This window comes from Ostrinia nubilalis, chromosome 22 (genome assembly GCF_963855985.1).
Source record: "Ostrinia nubilalis chromosome 22, ilOstNubi1.1, whole genome shotgun sequence".
NCBI lineage: Eukaryota > Metazoa > Arthropoda > Insecta > Lepidoptera > Crambidae > Ostrinia > Ostrinia nubilalis.
The window spans coordinates 1,679,866-1,700,507 of NC_087109.1; the positions used below are offsets into that span (position 1 = coordinate 1,679,866).

General features: G+C 36.5%; 3 protein-coding genes across 4 annotated transcripts; 2 read left to right on the forward strand and 1 right to left on the reverse strand.

Moving 5' to 3' along the window:
• Positions 1-1,707: 1,707 nt before the first annotated feature.
• Positions 1,708-6,226, forward strand: LOC135083016 (hypodermin-B-like). Its single transcript, XM_063977778.1, has 9 exons — positions 1,708-1,794; positions 2,221-2,362; positions 2,618-2,695; positions 3,017-3,161; positions 3,455-3,568; positions 3,708-3,718; positions 4,252-4,417; positions 5,633-5,758; positions 6,122-6,226. The coding sequence occupies exons 1-9, from the start codon at positions 1,722-1,724 to the stop codon at positions 6,224-6,226; spliced, it is 960 nt and encodes a 319-aa protein (XP_063833848.1). The 5' UTR covers positions 1,708-1,721.
• Positions 3,490-8,271, forward strand: LOC135082729 (uncharacterized). Of its 2 annotated transcripts, XM_063977503.1 has the most exons (4): positions 3,490-3,568; positions 3,797-3,958; positions 5,633-5,758; positions 6,122-8,271. In XM_063977503.1, the coding sequence occupies exon 4, from the start codon at positions 6,733-6,735 to the stop codon at positions 7,594-7,596; it is 864 nt and encodes a 287-aa protein (XP_063833573.1). In that variant the 5' UTR covers positions 3,490-3,568; positions 3,797-3,958; positions 5,633-5,758; positions 6,122-6,732; the 3' UTR covers positions 7,597-8,271. The 2 variants fall into 2 exon arrangements, with proteins under 2 accessions (XP_063833573.1, XP_063833575.1); XM_063977505.1 differs by lacking the exons at positions 3,490-3,568; positions 3,797-3,958 and adding an exon at positions 4,332-4,417.
• A 566-nt stretch (positions 8,272-8,837) lies between these two features.
• On the reverse strand, positions 8,838-19,670 carry LOC135082720 (facilitated trehalose transporter Tret1-like). The gene is made up of 10 exons (XM_063977495.1): positions 19,493-19,670; positions 18,866-19,091; positions 18,223-18,332; positions 16,189-16,308; positions 14,998-15,153; positions 14,289-14,456; positions 12,654-12,786; positions 10,773-11,002; positions 9,862-10,056; positions 8,838-9,241 (listed from the first exon to the last, which is right to left on the reverse strand). The coding sequence occupies exons 2-10, from the start codon at positions 18,930-18,932 to the stop codon at positions 8,963-8,965; spliced, it is 1,458 nt and encodes a 485-aa protein (XP_063833565.1). The 5' UTR covers positions 18,933-19,091; positions 19,493-19,670; the 3' UTR covers positions 8,838-8,962.
• Positions 19,671-20,642: the final 972 nt, after the last annotated feature.

Sequence of the window (20,642 nt, forward strand, 5' to 3'; positions counted from 1 at the left end):
GTTGTGATTAATGGAGTTAGGAGTTTTTGGTTAATTTGCAGTATAGTCATGATCATTCGGATCAATTTAATGGCAGTAATGTTCTATTTTATCATAACTAGGTATAGTTGGTCTCGTGGCGTGTTTTCCAATCACAACCGAGCCTTTTCAGGGCATAATGGAAAACTTACTGGGAAAGTTATCTTTCTATTTATTTAAATTATTAACTAAAGTAGGATTATTATTTTTTGTAACATCAGCACCCTATTATAGAACTTACTGATAAAATACTCCAGCAGTAGTCAGCACAGACTGTGCATTGATCAGAGCACCTGACGCATAATGGGCTCCCTTCTTTTGTATCGACACGGAGTAGGGGTAGTTCATTAGAGTGTTTTTGCAGCGGTCTTCCTCGCTGCTAGAGCTGGTCTTCTTCTCTTCACAGTTATAATAATTCGACGTGATGTTCTCTACAAAAGGGAATATTAAATTTTGTTCAATGGTTACTTGGAAAGTAATAAAGAAGAATCGGAGAAAACTATTAATTACTATCAAAATATGCTATGCATTTTAAGCATGCATTTTACAAATTAGAACTTGATTGACTTCTCCATCTTAGATGAATAAGTTAATTTTATTTCTACCTAATATTTAATGGAGTATCCATTTAGCCAACCTAGTTAGGATTTTGTTATTAAATCGTTTTAAGATATCCACAATTAATCTATCATTTACCTAATGGCTCCAATGAAAAGGTCATAGTTTCGATAGTTGTAGTTATTATAACAGTCGTTGATTCATTTTCTGTTGCAGGCAATTCAGTAACAGTTACTTTATTAATACTAGTGCTCATTCCTTTCTCGTAATTATCATTGTTTTCTTTAGATTCACTATCGATCACTTCATTAATCTCTGTCAAGTCTCCACTTTCTTGACTCACATAATCATCTTTGTTAACATTTGAATTACGAGCTATAACTACTTTAGTGACACTTAGAACGAGAATTATTGCTATACTATACATTTTACAAAAAACTATAATAACATTATCATAAAACTAAAATGTCATAATCTACTACGTTAAACAATTGTACAAAACTGATTGGATTTTGCTGGATGCATGTGTTAAATACAATAGATGTTGATAGAAAAGATGAAATAAAAACTAAACCTTTTAATAGCATTGGTCATTGAAAATAAAAGGATAATAATTCGAAGAACAATCGATAGCCATGATTGCGATAAGGCCTAAAAATGACAATTGATATGATTGCCCTGGGTTTTTCCAGACAAATTGCGTTTGGTTATAGTACTAGTTGCTTTTGTTATTGTTACATTGCAAGCCAATTTTACAAAAATTAGATTTGGCGGACCGACTTGTTGATACAAAACAACTACTTAGTAAGCAATATCTTCGTTCAGCAACTCTCGTAGTAAAGCCTTTGGATGAAATAATAAGTTGCCTTTTCTTCACAATCAAGACGTGTACGCTAAAGTGTTACAAAGTTTTAGCATACGTACTTTTTATTTTTCTTAGTTATGTACTAACTACCTACAAGTTACATGAGGCTTTTTCAAATTTCCTTCGCCAACTATGTTTGTTTTTAACTGTTCATGCATTGTTCTGGTCAACAATGTTACCTAACAAAGTAACTGTTTTGGAATGTAAGGGAAAACTACTGATTATAACTTTTACTAAAGTCAGTATTGCTAGATTTGTGAAATGAACAGACCCTTTCAGGATGATAGAGTGTAGTGTTGCGTTATATTTTCTAGTTTTTATTAGTTTTGTAATTAGGATAAATGTTCAAAGTGGTAAGTAATAGTTTTAGTACCTATGACAAAATATTTTTGTCCCTAAATAGAACAAATTTTGTTGCAAATAGCACCTAATTTGATCTACTTAAGGGGCCAAAGTGATTATCTTTTTATACTTGTACAATGTAGGTACATACCTAATAGTAATTTTGTGTAGAATATTTTCATGTGGGATATAACTGAAATCGTGTTTCTAGGTCAACAAACACACATGTAGAGATTTTACTCTAGATATTTTTCCCCATCTTGGTATCGAACCTAGAAACTCTAAGTGAACGCTTTGTTCAAAAGTATTTTTTTCGAAATCTAAATTGGGCTTTGAATCTAAATTACCGTAACAATTAATTAAAAGCCGTTCTTCTGATCTTCACGATTGGCTATGGCTGGAAATTAATTAAAGTAGTTATTTTCTAATAATTACAGCAGCAACCACATTTAGAACAGAATTGGAATGTGAGTTCCCACCAAAGATGGAGGAAGACTTGACCCACGTCAGAAGAAAAAGACTGACCACCAAGAATGGACTCGTCTGCTTAGAAGACTATCCTTATACTGTATCCATCAGGCAAGTAATTTATTGGAAACAATCCACTTCGGTTGTCCCACCTCGTTAATGGGACAATTGGGAATTTGTTTTTCATTGACCTCAGTGCGAATCACGACGTTTAGCGTTGCGAGTGGCACAGATCATAATCAGAGAACCACACGGTGTGTTTTAACGGGGTGGATAGAACAGAGTTTGTATCTAAATTAGATTTATTTTTGGTAATCATAAGTTGCCTACATTTTGAGACTTATAAAAACCATGTTCTGTTATCAGATTGCATGGAAAGCACTGGTGTGGAGGCGCAATAGTGAGCAAGCTATGGATACTATCCGCTGCACAGTGTTTTGATTAGTAAGTTTCTTTTATATTTTCTTTTTACTTAATAAATAAGTCATCAGGTCATTTAGTGTCCACTGCAGGAGCACGAGCTTCTGCAACTAATTTTGCCAGGGGCAAATGGACGACTTAGTCTATACAGTATAGAGTATAGACTATACTCATCGCGCGCTGGGTAGTCGGGTGGAGAAGCCTTGTTTTCGCATATTTATTTTTCTTTTCGACGATGTTTATGACATCCATGAGAAGAGTAGTTAATTTTTTAACGCATTTAAGATCTACCTGCATGTAAAGGATCTCGGATTTTGTAACTTTAACCCTCTGATTTTGTAACAGTGTAACAAAAGAGGAGGTGTCGGTTCGAGTGGGCTCGGTCTTCCGAGACTTCGGAGGCAGGATCCTCGCGGTGACTGACATCAGGAGGCACCCGGAGTACAAGATGGACCAGTACTATCCTGAACATAACCTGGCCATGATAAAGGTATGATCAAACATTTGAGACAAATAAAGTTACTTTCTATCTATTTATTTGTCATGAAATGTTTCTAATTTTCTACGTTAGAGCTACCATACTTACTTTACTGCAAGATAATGTCCTTCCTCGGCATAGAACGGCTTGAAACAGTCGAAAAGTTTGAAAAGACTGAAAAAAAACTAGATTTTTAGAAGGTCTAATTTAGATTTCTAAGATGACAGGTTTCCCAAGAAGGCACATGCAAGTAGCTATTGGAGTACTCGATTTTCGAGGCTATTTATCGTAGTTTGGTATTACAGATCAATCTACCCATCACGACTTCTACTCGGATGCAGCCGGTGGGGCTCGCTATAGCTGATGCCGATCTGCCTCCCATGTTTGGGGAGACCGTCGTCACTGGCTATGGTTCCGTGGTAAGCAACTGAGATGGTGTTCTTGACTGTTCAACATCTTTATCTACCTTTGAACTAGATCGCTTGAACATAGACCTTTATCAAAATTAAATGTAATTTCCCTATTATGATTCACAAATCATAGGTTTGTTATTTCCAGACCTTTTTCAGGTAGGAAGCTTTTTCTTTCTCATTGTCTCCCTAGGCTAGGATGATGATGATGATGATGATGATGATGATTTTGTGTAGGTAACCGGCCAAATCCGGGAGGGTGAGAACCAAGAGCTCCGGCGGATGATAGCGCGGGAAGTCCCGAGGGCGGAGTGCCGGCTGGTGTACGGGAATGACTACAGCTTGCAGCACGACCACATGTGCTTGCAGAGCGTCGTGAAGGGCGTCGCTTTGTGCGCTGTGAGTATCTATCTTCTTCTTCTAAATCGTTTCGCTCATGGCAAAGCGGTCGTGGTCACGTTGAGGCATTCACGTCAGCTGCAAAGGCGAGTACAGCTCTCAGCACGATCTCCCGCCATCTCTCGCTATTGCCTGGTGCAGTTAAATACGTGGTTTCCCACTGCCGATTTCTTGGTCAGTTCAGCTCATAGGTGACCTAGCACGCGATGGAGTGGACGACGAGTCGCTTTAAGGAGTTGTCATCCCGCCTTGAAACACGTCTATATGTGAGTATCTATGCTAGCATTATACAGAGCTGAAGATTTTGTTTGGTTGAACGCGCTAATCTCAGGAGCTACTGGTAACCAAGAGCACCGGCGCATGATAGCATGCGGCCGGCTGGTTTACGGGAATGATTACAGCTTGCAGCACGACCGAATGTGCCTGCAGAGCGTCGTGAAGGGAGTCGCTTTGTGCGCTGTGAGTAGCTCTTTTTTGTCGGGGAAAAATTATACTGCATACCGATCCTGCAGGGACAGGATAGGTTGTGGGGCTTACCAAATCAGAAGGACAAGGCATACCCACTAAAGCCTCGGTGCTCCGTCATTCGCCTTAAGTGGGAAGGGACTGTGGGATTCCGGTCAAAGCCTACCACATTCACACAGTTGGAATTGAGTTTATCATAGGGCTTTTTTTACTTTTTCTCATTAACTTACCCTATTCTGTGCTATGAACTGAATGGGAATTTGTGGAAGAAAAGTTTATAGGACAAGTCAATAGGATTAATTAGAGGAAAATCAAAAAACTGCACACTATGATTAAAAAGCCTTTAACTCATGATCGAAACCATGAGACGAACATCTCGAAAGTTATGAGTCTACAATAGCCCAAAGACATGGACGCTGGTTCGATGCCCGTCCACCGCTGAATTGCATTGTGTGTGATTTGCTCCTATCCACAGAGACCTAATAAAGCTTTTTACCCGACTACGGCAAAGCAAAAGGAGGGTTATGATTTTGACAGGCTATGTATGTATGTATGTATGTATGTATGTTCATCTGTTCCCTCGTAATTACCCGACTACGGCAAAGCAAAAGGAGGGTTATGATTTTGACAGGCTATGTATGTATGTATGTATGTATGTTCATCTGTTCCCTCGTAACTTCTAAACTACTTATCAGAATTCGACAAATGACATATCATTAGAAGCGTCTTAATTGTCCGCTGGTTATAGGCTATATGGGGTTTCACAAAATCTAATGTGGCGCCCTCTAGCGGACAAAACATACAGAGTAAAAAAATAAAGTTAAGATAAATATGCCGTGTTTGATATCATTTGAAAGCGCTTTACTTGTACATTTTGAATATATATATATTACTATCATTTGCTTGTGACTTTACATGTATTCATGGGCTGATTGCATATAATTCACATCTTTTCGTTCATAGCTTCTTTACTACTTGTTAGTTCATCAATTTAACTTTTGTTAATATTATGCGCCACAAATACACTTTAACACCAAAATAGTACAAATAATAAAAAGTAAAAAAACTAAAACCCAACTACGACAAAAAACGACGCTGAAAAAGTATAAAACAAGATTTTCAGAATAATGAACTGAACAAAGTTGCTAATGTAGTTGCATAGTAATTTTCATGTTTTTACATAATTGACTGATATACTTTTCTTTGCAGGGTGACACGGGAGATCCAGCAGTTCACTTCAGCGGGTTGAATAGAGCTGGAACGTTATACGGCATAGCCCTCTTCTCAGGCACGGAGGAATGTGCTTACAAGTCTAAACCTGGAATTTATGCTAAGGTAATAATATTTGCGGGTAGAAACAAACGATGTTATCTATGTGTTTTACCATTTATTTATTCAGGAAAACAACGGCGATAAATTTTATTGCCAGTTACATAACAGTATCTACCTACTTAATAGTAACTTAATTTTAAACAGCTAATTACGGATTTCCATAGATTACACAATAATGAGTAAGCCTGGGCTTAAAAATAAACAATAAAATTAAATAAACACTAACTACCCAGTTTTTAACGTGTTATGCAAAAGTTTGAAGGAACATGATGAAAAACCTCTTAAACGAAATATCTGATGATGATGATTAGAGATATTGAAGTCTTGTTAGTTACGTAGTTAAAACATCATTTTTTTTATTCTCAGGTGTCTTACAGCCGCCAATGGATCGACAAACTAATCGGGGAAACCCCGGACCGTACGGAAAGCGCTGACAGTGGAGAAAACGCCATCCCATTGGATATGGAATAATTATTTATTCGTTATTTTATGCTAAAAACTATTTAATAAACTTTAAAACAAAAAACAGAGTATTTGAGAGATATACCACTCAATTTTGGAAAGATTTGGCAAGAATACGAATCTGGGCTAAGTTATTAGGATATATCAGTTTTTTTACAGTGAAATTTCCCGTAGCGTTTAAACCAAAATATAGTAGGTTTGCTTTTAGAGGTTTCCCTTCTGAAGTTATTGCATTACAATATTTTTCTACAAACCAACAAATTTTTAATTGACGTGCGAGTGGGATGTTATAAGAACAACACAAACTTAATTACTTTAGCACCACTATAATGATGAAAATGTGTTGACCAATTACTTTAATAGAAAACCTATCGTCAGTGTCAGCGTTAGACAAGCTAACATAATTAATGATCTTTTAGTCGATCGGCATTATTAGAACGTTGCTTTTAGTAGAAAAGTAATTTTGCGACAGTTTTCATGTTGAATTCTACTAGCTAGTGTGGCTTCATAGAAAGATGAGAACAAAATTTTCTAAAGATGAATCCATCAGTATTATTCGAGAAGAAATGGTTATTAACATACCTAAAAGAATACTTCAAGATCCCCCAGTGGATTACATAGGCTCCGATTTTCAAGGGCTTCTTTTTCCAATCACGGCTTTGCAGAAGATTTTTATGTTGTCAAAATTTCGTATTCATCAGAATATTATTTCATCTAACTCCACTACTTATACTATTGTGTCCTTTATTTTCTTGTTTTCGTATATTGTGTTATACTTAATTGACATACAAAACTCCATGCCTTTCGTAATCTTGATCAATAATCAATTTGTGTTTATAGTAATTTCGAACATAACGTTGCAAGTAATGGGAATCGTTTTAATCTTTTTCGTAAATTTACTTCATGATGTCAATAACAATCATGTTATTATTATCAAGAAAGTGCATTATGCGTACAGAATTATAAACTGCATAAGTTATATCAGTATGAATTCTTTTAAACTGTGCAACTGGATATACGTTTTCGTTATTTATTTATCTAATATTTTTATACCAAGTATAAATTATTTGGCTGTAAATGATACGTCTACTGATACCACGATATTATTGTACATGGCATCTCTCTCTTATTTTGATATGAATATGCTTTATGCGATCAGAATTCTAAATTTAATGAGGATTGGACTAGCCAAATGGATTCTGGAAGTTAGATTTTACGCAAAGTTGAATGTAATGTTTAGTGACTATGAGATCGGTGTCAATAGTGTTCTCCTATGGGAAAAGTTACAGGATGCGTATATGAATATTGTCGAAGCATTTAGTATTTTTGAAAAGGTTTTTGAAGTGCCGGTAAGGATCAACAAGTTTGTAACCAAATGAATTAGAATTAATAGAGTATGACAGTGTTATTATGTTGATTGCAGGTTTTCTACCAAGCCTTTGAAATATTTGTGCATGTCTTAATACATGTTCAAGTGTTTATAGAAGTTCATAAAGCAAAAGTCTTGAATAATTACGTAAGTATACCACATTCACTATGATCAGACTCAATATGCCGCGTTTGACCTCCGACTAGTAATAAATATAGACTGGTAGTTGTTCAGGGCATCTTTCTGGGTCCCAATCAGTAAATATTGCTGCTTCATTATACCAAACTTTATTTTTACCTTATTTTTCTCAGGTGACTGGTATTTCTCCAAAACTGGTGGTATTCGGGTGGCAGTTAAAGAATTTCATCATACTCAGCGTTTTATGCTACTCGTGTCATAATTTCTATAAAACAATAAACCATGCTGACACTGTCTGTGCTTACATACTAAGGAATAAACATCGTACAGGTAAAGCAAAATACTCTACCTACCTTCATTGGGATGATCACAACAGAAAAAAATCGCCAATACATCGCCTGACTTATTAAAGAAAATAATGCGCTGTTTTTGTGGGACATTTTTGATACAAATCTACGTAGTTATTGAGATTTATCACAATATCTTCATTGATAATCCTTCTTGCGAATTTTGTAAAGTAGTCTCGCTATTACTTCTAACAAGTAAGCAAAGCTCGATACACAGAATTGCACTGTAAATCTTTGGAATTAGAATCTTTACGTGGCTTGCTTAAAATTGTTTTACATTTTTATTATTTCAGTGGTAACGAAAAGGGTATGCAAAAACGTGCGTCGATGCAACCGGTCGTTTTTCCGGCGGGTAACCGCGTGCGGTGCATTCACGCTTGACGCTACTCTACCCCTGAAACTGGCTGGTTTGATTACCACCTACACTATTGTGTTGCTACAATTTGCTCTACTCTGAAGTCTCTAGAGCTACGCTACAGCGTATATGATAATTTCCCGCTAAAAACCAGCCTCTCGGCATGACGTTTGTGTCATGTCGCGATTTTTGCTGAGCGGGCGCCTATTCAGCATAATATGTTTTTATTTATTTTTTATGTTTACTCTTGCTTTGTAGGTATACCTTAAATTGTGCTGAATAAAGACATTCTTATTCTTATTCTTATAATTCGATGACTGCACGTTATTTTTCAAAAGCTTTGCTTAATTACTGGCACGAAGCCCATATTTCGCCATCCGTTATAGGTAATTAAGAATGGAAATAAAAAAGTTTTAAAATATTACTATCTTTGTTTATTGTAAGTACCTACCTACTTATATTACATATTGAGATTAAATCACGAGTTTTATAAAACTAATCTATATTTTGCTAATACAATAAACTTATTTCAATAATCAGACGCGTGTTTTCTCTATCTCCAAGTTTTTTGAGTTGTCTGACGCTGCTTTCTCTTTCGTCGTCATCAAAGAGTCATATATCTCTGATAGCCTTTTATTCTTTGTCTCTGGAATGACAAAGAGCACGTAGGCTGATGCTAGAATGCAGATGAAGCCGAAGAAGTAGAAAGACACGTGGATGCCCACAGCATTTGCTAGAGGCTTGAAGAAGAGCATTTGGAAGAAGTCAATGACTGATGATGAGGCCATTGTGACTGCCATCACTGTTCCGCGATACTGGAAAAGAAATAGTGCGATAAAAATGCCATCAACATAGAGTTGCTACCGTCACCATGTACTATTAGGGGAATAATTATAAAAAAACTACTTTTCTTTGTTATTTACCATCTGGTATTTGCTGTAGCAATTCAGTATTTATTCTATTAGAAAATTAATTAATGTCGGATCATTACGTTGTCCTAAATAGGTGAATCAATCATTTAATTGCTAAGCCTAATGGGTAACATGATGTACTGGATAATATGATAATAACCACATCTTGTAAACATTAATGAATTGCAATAAACACATTTTGACTTTGACTAATAAAAAAAAATCGTCAAACACTGAGATCAACCTAAAGGATAAGTACTAGGTTCAAAGTGTCTAGACAAACCTAAAGAGGATTTAGGACGCTATTTGGATCAAATATGTAATTGCTCAATAATGAATAATAAATAAATAAAAATAAATAAATAAAGTTGCGATCAAAAGTCTCTTAACTCCGAAGTCTTTAAAACGTTACCGTTTTAACCTTTTGGTGGAATTTTAAAGTAGAAATTACTTTTATTATTAACTTAACAAGTAGCGATTGGTAACCTAATCTCCAGACATCTTTAAAATTGCATAGTATTTACCTTAAAAGAGAATATCTCCCCAATAATAATGACGGACAGCGGCTGCAGACCCGAGGAATCGCAGAAGATGCACAGGCACAGAGTCACGATGGGGATCCAGTCCGGGGCGTAGACCTGGTAGTGCCTGGCCAGGAACCAGGACGCCAGGCCGCACATGCTGAGCCCGGAGACCAGAGATGTAATGAAGAGGAGTGGCTGGAAAGATTAAGTTAATGAAATCAAAGTCTTTATTAGCATGTGGGTCCTTAGCAGGGCTATTAAAATTTCTTAGCGATTAGAGTCGCTTCTCAAACTAAATTAACTGCCTAAGGCGGGAATCGAACCCACGTCTTTAGCAGGGCACTTGTTTATAGGTGACAACCACCACTTCGCTTCGGGACAATATAGCTTGCCCTGCCACCACTTTGGGACAGCATAATCGGCTGATGCTGAGAATAACTTTTACTGCACTAAAGTTTTTGCATCGTTAAAAGTACTCGTATACTCTTTATTTTATCATGGTTATTGATTTTTGGGCATTGTCTACGGTTAGTCATATTAAATTCCGTAGCTTGAGAAAACGATACATACATTATTTTAAATTCCATTGCTAGAGTATTAACAACATAATTAGCCATATATTGTTTTAAACTTTCATTGTCACTAACATAATTATTATTACTGACGGGATTGCTACCATGTACCTTAATTTTGAGTTTCCGATATTTTGGCACTGTTGCAAGCGCCATGGTCACGGAGTAAACTAAATTACATGGTAGCAATCCCCTCAGTAATAATAATTACATTATTAGCCGGCTAGCTCAAAGACCATTCTTTGTATATCCAAGATACGTGCTTGCTAAGCTTTGTATTTATTATAACAAAATCCCAATAGTCAGTAACAGTAACGGAATAGGGGTTTCCAATCCAACCTTTCGTCCAGTCTTCTCCACTATGCTCGAAGCTAACATCGCTCCAGCCACCTGCACAGCTCCCAGCATCATCGCCTGCTGGTTCGGAGTCAGCGCCAACCCTGACCCTTCAGAAGCCATCTCGAAGATGTTGCCAGCAAAGTTCAGGACTGGTATGGCCCCGCAGACTTCTCTAGCTAGAGCCACCACCATCGAGATCTTGAACGCCCTGAACAGGATTTTGTCCGTCACTGGAAAAAAATTGAGGAGTGTTAAAACCACCATCGTCAGTATTATGTTAGTACAAACTTAAGGGACAAAGTGACCTTCACTGGTTGGGTTTTTATTGGCGGTCAAGCTGTAGATCCTGGCCACACAGGAGTTGCAGCGGTGGGAAAGAGACGTGGGAATAGTCCCGTATATTACGTTAGTATAATTAGACCTATGCACTGATAGTGGTAGGTAGTTCATGTACAAGACCAGCGTTTCCAAAACATTATTCTGCCATGGAATTTCAGTTCCTTCTGGACTTCCTTGATACTTTTTGAAGCAAAACTTGGAGTTGCTTCTCCCCAAAATTTTGGCCAAATGTTTATAGTTTGCTCAATGTAATCGTTGCCAATATGGTGTCCAAAATAATGAAATTCTGATTGACATTTCATCTACGGTTGCAGCCATGTCGATACCACGTCGATACTAATACTACCAATGTCTTTATTGCCTTTATACTCGTCATAAATAAAACATGCATAATCTCTACATAATCTCGGATCACTTATTGTATTCTGTGTCTTAACTCTCCCTTATCTAGTTTTAAAGTAAATACGAACTTTTCCTCCAAACTCTCAATTCAACTATCACTATCTTATCAACATTTAATTTCGGCTTATTTAAATAAAACTATGTAAAATGGCGAGCTTTATCTAAATATACTCAACAAATAAATAAATAATGTAAGTTTTTAATACATTATCAAATGGTAAGATAGAGAAAGGTCGTCTATTTAAAGTGTGGATCAGAATTTCCAACTGACATGATCGAGTTATGCAAACACTCGTATTACGTTTGAAATAATTGTTTGTATCATTTACATAATAGGGGAAAATGTGCCGCAACATGTGTGGCTCGAAATGACGTCTTTAGGCGACTAGCACCGCATGTTTTCTAATTCAACAAAATTTTAAACACGCACAATGCACATTTTAGGTACTAATAAAGAACTAATTGAAATGTTACTTATTTTGTTTAGTCAATGGTACATATTTTGTTGAATTTCAAGGGATGATGACCACACTCATACTAGGACATTGCAGTCTCAGCATAATAATAATTATGATGTGGAAATTACAAGCCATCTCATTTATCTAATTCTAGGTTATGGACTTTAGTTTGTTACAACTCAAATGATAGAAATAATAGCCCAGTCCAACTTTCTATCATTTGAGTGCTTATGCACAGACTGTTTCTTCATAAAGACGAATATCATTGTCGATTGTGCAGAAAAAAAATGGGTATTCTTTCTGCTTTAAAGAATTGGACAGTTTCATGCTAGTCTTTGAAAAGCTGAAGTAAACAGATTTTTAAAGAATACAATAGCATAATCAATTATTATGACCAAGTGATCCATATTCTTCATTCTTTTACCATCAACAAGACAATTACTATGAAGATGGTTGCTCAATTGGTACAATCGGCCTTGATTTCTTCAATTTCTTAATTGTTTGTCAAAAGTTATATTGTTGTGCTCTTGTTTTATAGAAAAACTCTGCAATAATAAAACCAAATTTGCTTCTCACTCATGCATATTTTAATCGGCTAATTCAGCTGTAAAAACTGCTTTGAATTTATTAGTTATGTAATTAACCTAATTAGTAATGGATTTGCCTAAAAATAAATTCTTACCGATAGCTTTGAGGACGAATTTGTTGTTTTCCGCATCGATCTTCTGTTCGTTTCTAATTGCTTCTACTTCGTACTTTATTTCAGCATCTGTTTCATCTCTGCAACGAAGCCAGGCTAACACTCTTGTAGCTTCCTGGAAGAAATATTATTCATCTATTATGGATTTGATTACCTATAATATTATGTTGCATCTAAATATATATAACTGAAAGGTGACTGACTGACTGACATAGTGATCTATCAACGCACAGCCCAAACCACTGGACGGATCGGGCTGAAATTTGGCATGCAGGTAGATGTTATGACGTAGGCATCCGCTAAGAAAGGATTTTACTTTTACGAAACTCTACACCTAAGAGGGTAAAACGGGATCCACGCCGCATCTCTTCAGTCTGCCCGCGACCATGACTCGTGCAACTGAGTTGATTCCGTACTTTTTCGGGTAGGTTTCTAATATTTCAGGGGATAATCATTTTTTTTTATGTGGCAGGAGGCAAACGAGCAGACGGATCACCTGATGGTAAGTGATTACCGTCGCCCATAGACACCCGCAGACCCAGGGGGGTTACAGGTGCGTTGCCGGCCTTTAAGGTGAAGATACGCTCTCCTCTTGAAAGCTTGCAGGTCGTATCCGTCCGGAAACACCGCAGACGACAGTCCATTCCACAGTTTGGTTGTACGGGGCAGGAAGTTTCTAGAGAAACGTACTGTTGTGGACTGCCAACCATCATGGTTTCCGATTCGTTTCTGATGGTAATCCGTAGACTAAGGTCAAAGTCAAAGCTTTTATTCAGTACTTAGGTCCTTTCCAGGGTGCTTATACACGTCCCAAATATACACTCGACAGCAAATAAATCGCACCACCCGCGACGCGAACTTTAAAGATTTTCTTTTGATACAATAATGGTGCCCCAACAATATTGGTGTTATTTGAAAGCCCAATAAATATCCTTAAAGAAAAACACATTTAATTTCTTAATAAATGATTAACATATTACCATAAATGTGACTTGAAAAAAGACCTCACTTTGGGCTCACCTCTGGGATCAATTAGACCAAATTTTATGGTTATAATGATCACACGTGTCCTCTTTAACAGATGGATAGCGATTAATCCCAACTTAACAGTTTTATAGCCATAAAAGTTGGCTCAAGCGTAACTATCTATTTTTTGAAGAAGTGACTCTGGATCCTTCTTAAGAAACATTTTTGGGGTAAAAACCTTTCCTATAATGAAATGAAGTTTAGAACTAGGCTTTTGAATGGTACCAATATTGGTGTGAAGTGGGGATGCATACGTTTGAAAGTGCTTGTCGCGGGTGGTGCGATTTATTTGCTGTCGAGTGTAGCTTGCCTATCACCACTTGAGGACAACATAATAATATGGGCTGGTGCTAAGAAGAAGTGGCGGAAGAAACTTATGCCCGTTTTCACCATCAATCCCTAATTGAGTGACCCCTATGGTAACACTTATTAGGAATTTTGTTTACATAGGGGTCACTTGAAAATTAGTGATTGATGGTGAAAACGGTCATCACTCACCTTTGTTAGAACTACCTCTATTATATCACACTAACTTCAGTTCGTCAATATTTACTAGTCATTGAATAAGAGCATCAGCTCGATAACACTTACCTCTAGCTTTCCTCTCTTGACCAAGTATGCTGGTGATTCTGGCATCATCATGAAAAGAAACAGATGGAAGGTGGGAATGGACAAGCAAATCCAAAGCACGGTGTTGTAGTCCAAGATGTCTCCAATGACGTAGAGGAAAAGATTTCCAGTGGTGTGGAACAGGATTACCTATAACAAGAAAACATTAGGTAGGTAGTCATTTTTATAGAGAAAACGATCTTTTTTTATCAAAATTTTTAGAAAAAATAACTATATCAAATAGACGACAGACAAGCATGTAAGTAATGCTGATAAAAGATCGTTTCATTTTAATCAAAGCACGTCCACTGTTGATTCAAGGCCTTCTCCAAGGTTTTCTACAAGGACCGATCCTGCGCTGTCGTCATCCACCTACATCTAGCGACCTTCACTAGATCGTCGGTTTGCTAATATCCCATAGAGGCACAAAAAAACACCAATGAACTGGCACCAGCTAATGATCATAATGATGAAGAATTTTTTTTATGCATGGCAAGGCAGGTATTTAACCGCAATCGCACTTGGTGTTAAGTGAGATGCAGTCTAGGATGGTACATATCTGCCCTGTAAGTGCCTATTCACTCTCGCCTTGAAAAGTCCAGAATTAAGTGTTCAGGAAAGACAGCAGCAGGCAGCTAATTTAGTCCCTAGCTGTTCGCATTATAAAAGAATCATCACAGAATACACTTACCAAAGAGCCCAGGAACCCTCTGATGCAGTCTTGACTGATCTCCTTAGTGTAGAGCGGGCACGTGACGTAGCTCCCGCCCATCGTGATCCCGACCAGAGCCCTGGCAGTGATGAAGGCCCACGTCTCCAGTGAGGAGAGCTTTATTACCCAGCAGCCCTGATGAAAAGAAGACCTCTGAAGAATTATCCAAATAGAGCCTAAAAAGAACCCATTTAGTTTTTTATGAAATTATTCCGTTACGAAATGTATTCGAGTCTTAATCGAAAAAGAGCACGCTCAAGTAAAAAAAAACTTTACGAAACCGAGAGTTAGTATGCAAAAAAGAATTTTGAGGTTGAGTTTGTAAAGCAAATAAAACCTATAGAAATCTAAATATTCCGGTAGCTGTTAGTTAGTAAAATTACCATAATATGATTTGCCGCAAATTCGCATTTTCTGGAAGGCGTAGATGCAGTTGATATTATGATATAAATAAAACTGCCTATTAATTTTAGTATTAATTAGCATAATAAAGTTTTACAGATGTAAAGATACGATAAGTAGTATTATTTATCGATTCGCAGCTGTAATAATATTAATATCTATGCATATACATCGATTCAAAGAACTACTTAGGCCCAGTTACTGCATTGAGATTTCCCGCTTGAGTGCGCTTTAGGATAAATAATAATTTAGCAAGTTCATACTTGAATAGAAGATGAGCACGCTCAAAGCCAAAAATCTCCATTCAGATAATTTTATTAACTTTAAAAAAAAAACCGATTTCAAATGCGTGAACACAAAAAAAAACTAAAAATTAAAAAAAAGTTCTACCCTTGGGGGAGAAATATTTTCTTCAAATTCGCATGAAACCACCCTTTTGATAATACCTATTCAACAAAAAAATAATCGTTCAACTTGGTTCATAATTGGCGGAGATATTGCGTATAAAAAAGTTCATCCCAAATTTTCCACCCTTGGGGGTTGTTTTTTCTATTATTAAATTTAAATAGGACCACCCTTGAGGTATTACCTATACGCCGAAAAAAGATTTGTTCAAATCGGTTCATAATTGGCGGAGTTATCGCGTAACAAACATAGAAAAAAAAAAACATACGGGTCGAATTGAGAACCTCCTCCTTTTTTTAAGTCGGTTGAAAACGAGCCTTATTTCCATAGCACTTAGAGCTACGGTATTGTACTGAAACTTACCACACAAGACGCCGATAATATCAGCAATGTAGGCTTTCGTCCAATCTTGTCGCACAGGAACACCATCAAGAAGTCTGCAGGTACGCAGACCAGGTATGAACACGCTGCCATCCATGATATCTACAAGAAATCATCATCATCATCATCATTTCAGCCATAGGACGTCTACTGCTGAACATAAAGTCAAAGTCAAAGTCAAAGTCAAAATTTCTTTATTTGTTTAGACTAATAAATAGTTCTTACAAATCGTCATTTTGCTCTTAAGGAGCCTCTACATGTCTCATAATCTTTTTACCCTACCAGCGCTTCGAGACCAACATTTGGCAAGTGCTGAGAAGAAGCGCTGCAACAAACTCAGTCACCACTGTCTGCCGGTTAATATAAATAAATAGAAATAGCAGTAGTAGGTACATTCGATTCAGGAGCAGTTCACTGAATTTACCATGCATTCTTGTATAGTGTATAATGGGTATACAAAATTGCGTGGTATATTAAACAAGGTAGTGACGTGCTAATATCTAGACTTACAGATTACATACTTAAATACTAGTAGAAATGACTCGCATACATAAATTGGAATAACTTGGATTGACCAGTCCCCGAAAGCAGCGCCTGTTCACAGACATGACGAGTGAACCAGCCATCGCTTCACTCGACCATATTAGAGGGAATGTAACGACCCGCCTCACTACGCCACCACCCCAGAGACATTTTAGTGAGAATGACAATACCAAGTTATCTCTTAGAGAAAAAAAAATCGATTTGATCGATTGGTAGCGGCCTGTGTCCAGCGCTTCCCCGCTACCTTTATGATGTCGCCGGTCCACCTTAGGGGGCGTCCATTAATTACGTGAGACGTTTAGGGGAGGGAGGGTGTCAAGAAACCTCACTAAATCTCACGTAGGGGAGAGGGGGGGTCTCGACAAATATCACGTAATTTTTTCCAGCAAGAAAAAGGGTCAAATTGCGAGAAATCTGGGTTATTTAAAATTGAAAAAAGAAATATAATATATTTCTTTAATATATAAAAATTTAATTATTTATCATTATCATCTTAAAATATTATTTTAAAATGATAATGATAAATAATTAAATTTTTTATTCTGCTGAACCGCCTAAACAATATGGAAATTAGAAGAAACGGTTCTTTTTTTTAAATATTAAATGCTAATCGAAGCTAACCCTTGTATTGCAAATATGTATTTTAAGAAATCTCACGTGAGATTGTAGGGAGGGGGAGGAGGTCTGGAAAAATCTCACCAAATCTCACCAAGGGGGGCGGGGGGGTTGAAAAATTGTCAAGATTGTGTTACGTAATTAATGGACGCCCCCTTATGGGTGGATGTCCCACGCTGTGTTTTACACTTGTGTGTACGCGGCCTATAAGGTATATCTATAGAAATGGCTATAAAAAATGGCTGGATTTTAATCCTATATATACCCCATAAAGTTTCTCATTTATTGATGCTTTAGTTGTAGATTTGGAGGTACATAAGGTATGGGCCATTAAGGCAGGTTATGTTAACTTTAATGAAAGATTATAGAAAAATGTGTTTAAAAAAGTCCTCAACATTTTTGGAGATATGGAAACTGCACTTCTTCATTCATGAAAACCAAAGGCACTCTACATAATTAGCCTTTTACAACATTTATCCCCGGGAAGAGTGATTCCAAATCCTTCATTTGCCTCTGATAAATTAGAAGGGTGCTCCTGCAGTGGAAACTAAGTGAAATGATGACGGTGATGTCTAAAACAACTCATTATTTTATTCACTGGCGTGGTTATTAAATACCACTCGGCATGGGGCACACTGAAAACCAGCGTTGTGACCTTCCCCACCGTAGGCCACGGCATAAATGATGAGTGGAGTCATCGATGGACATCGCTGCTTTTACAGGGTAGCACTGCTCAGTTCACTTTTTATTTAATTTATGTGCTATTTCTGTCTTTTTTTTCGTATACCTTATTTGTCCTTAACTAAGTGATTTTCATCGTGATAAATAATGTTTCTTTCTTTCTAAATAACTACTTACCTCGTAGTCTGATAAAGGAGTGCCTCTAGGAGAGTCTTTGGACTGCAGCAGGAGGGTCATAGGAGACATCCAGCCTATGCTCGCTCCATAGGCAAAGACCGGAATGTTGACTGCAAAATAACAAGGAATAAGCAACGGTTTCCAGAAGTTCGAAATATACTACTCGTAATTGAATTAGACTGCGTTCTTGTAAGCTTTTTAGTGTTCTTTTTCGAAGTTAATGTTAAAATGTGCCTTAATTCAAGAAAAACTAAATTATTTATGAAAGTAAATAAAGTTGGTACCTACGTATAAGAGTAGTAGATTACGAGTTACCTAATATTTATTTAGATGTGTACCTAATGGTACTTTTTAAGGTCCTATAGTAATTACTTAGGTAGTTATAACTTTTCTGATACAATATAGGTGAACCCTGGGAGTTATTGGTAAACATAAATGTACAAACTGTCCAATGGAAATGGCCTCAGAAGATAGCTGGACGAAAGAATCGGAAGATGGACTATCTCTACCACTTATGTTGACTAACTCTGGTTGATATGTTTTAAAAATTTAAGATCTTTCGTCTTGGTTTATTTTTGAGAAAAACGGTCAATGACACTAACATTAGAGATAGTAGGATAGAGTATAATAATGTTGTACTCACTCAATACAGCACATATCACTTGGTTCACCACACTGCCCTCTCCAAAGAAGTAGTAGTACTTCTTCATTTTGATATCACAGTAATTACTTTTACACCAACTTATTTAGCACCTACAAAGTTCCATCAACGTCCGTGCGTCTTTAGAGATTTTTAGGACTTCACTGAGTATGATCGAAATCTTTAAAAAAGCCAATATCCTGACCAAAAAAGGTCAGTCAGCAGCAGTCTAAAAAATAACAAATAATTTTAAATCTTAATATAGAGACTCTTAAATTTTATGTACACATTTAGCTTGATGGCTCTACAAGATTTATTCAAGGACAGCTTTTTTACTATGATCTTCGATTAATTAGATTCGAAAATATTTATTTTTACATTATGCAAAAATATAACCTGTTAAGTATACGCAAATAATTTTAGCAATTTGCACTAAATATTAACTTGAACAGGCTATTATAATTTGTGTTAGCTGGACTGTTACTTATAATAATATCTATAAGTTATTCTACACAATACTACAAGGCTACAGCTGATAGTATAAATAATAGGCTTTATGTAGATTCAAGTGTTAATTTCAATTCGAAACTAATAATTCAAATAATTTTTCGGTTTGAAACTTTGCGTTACCTGGCAGAGTCACATTTTAAGTGGCTAAAATAAAACAGAATAATTTGAAGATATTAAAATTAAATACAATGGTGCCTATGTAATATTTTGGTACAATAACAACACTAGACTAAGGACGAACGTATACAACAAACAGAAAGCAACTGAACTAATTGAGGCAAGTGTGTCTTCAACTCGACCGAGCGAACGAAAAGAATAGAAGCATAATATGTATGACCGGTTATATTATGAGACCTCGCCTGCGGAACGCGGGGGCACAGGGGCGGGACGAGAACGGGGACCGTGCGGGGTGCGGGCGGGGATGATATAAAAAAGATTAAATTTCACCAAATACTTCTCAAGATATGTGACGTCACAGTGAAGTGGTTAACGGTAAACAGGTGGTGATAGATTTTTTAAAATAAATTATTTTCTAATTTATAAAATTCTAATGAAACAATTCATGTCGTATTTCATGTAAAATTTATTGTGTGCAAGATGAGTATCCAAATTATTAATCAATCACTTATGTCCATATCAATATCACTAGAACTTGATTCTTCACTTTCAAAGCAGCCATCATCCGAATTATCTGAATCATCGTGCACATTAATAATAAAATCAACAACGTCATCTAGAACTCCGTCATGTTCGCAGTATTCGTGACAGACACTAGACAGACAGTAGAATAGTTTGCGTGACAGACGCTTCCAAAGTGGAAAAAAGTTGCCCCCCCCCCCTCTAACTTCTAAAATAAGAAAATTAAAAATCTAAAAAAAACATATTATTATGATGTACATTACTATAAAAACTACCAACGAAAATTGTTTTGAACGAGATCTAGTAAGTAGTTTTTTTTTAATACCTCGTAAATCGTAAACCGATTATTACCGCGTAATCTTTCATACAAATAACTTAAATTAATAAAAACTAATTTTAATTTCATAAATCAATGGTACGGAACCCTTTGTGCGTGAGTCCGACACGCACTTGGCCGGTTTTTTTTTAAATTGTGTAATACTGAGTACCTAACTTTTCTTTTTACCACGCCTTTTTTGAAATCATCTACTTCCACCTTTTTCCTGCGGCTTTGTTTCAATTTCTTCGGTGATTTAAATTTTTCATTGTTTTTTAATAATTTTCCTTGTTGTACAATTCTGGATACAGTCTT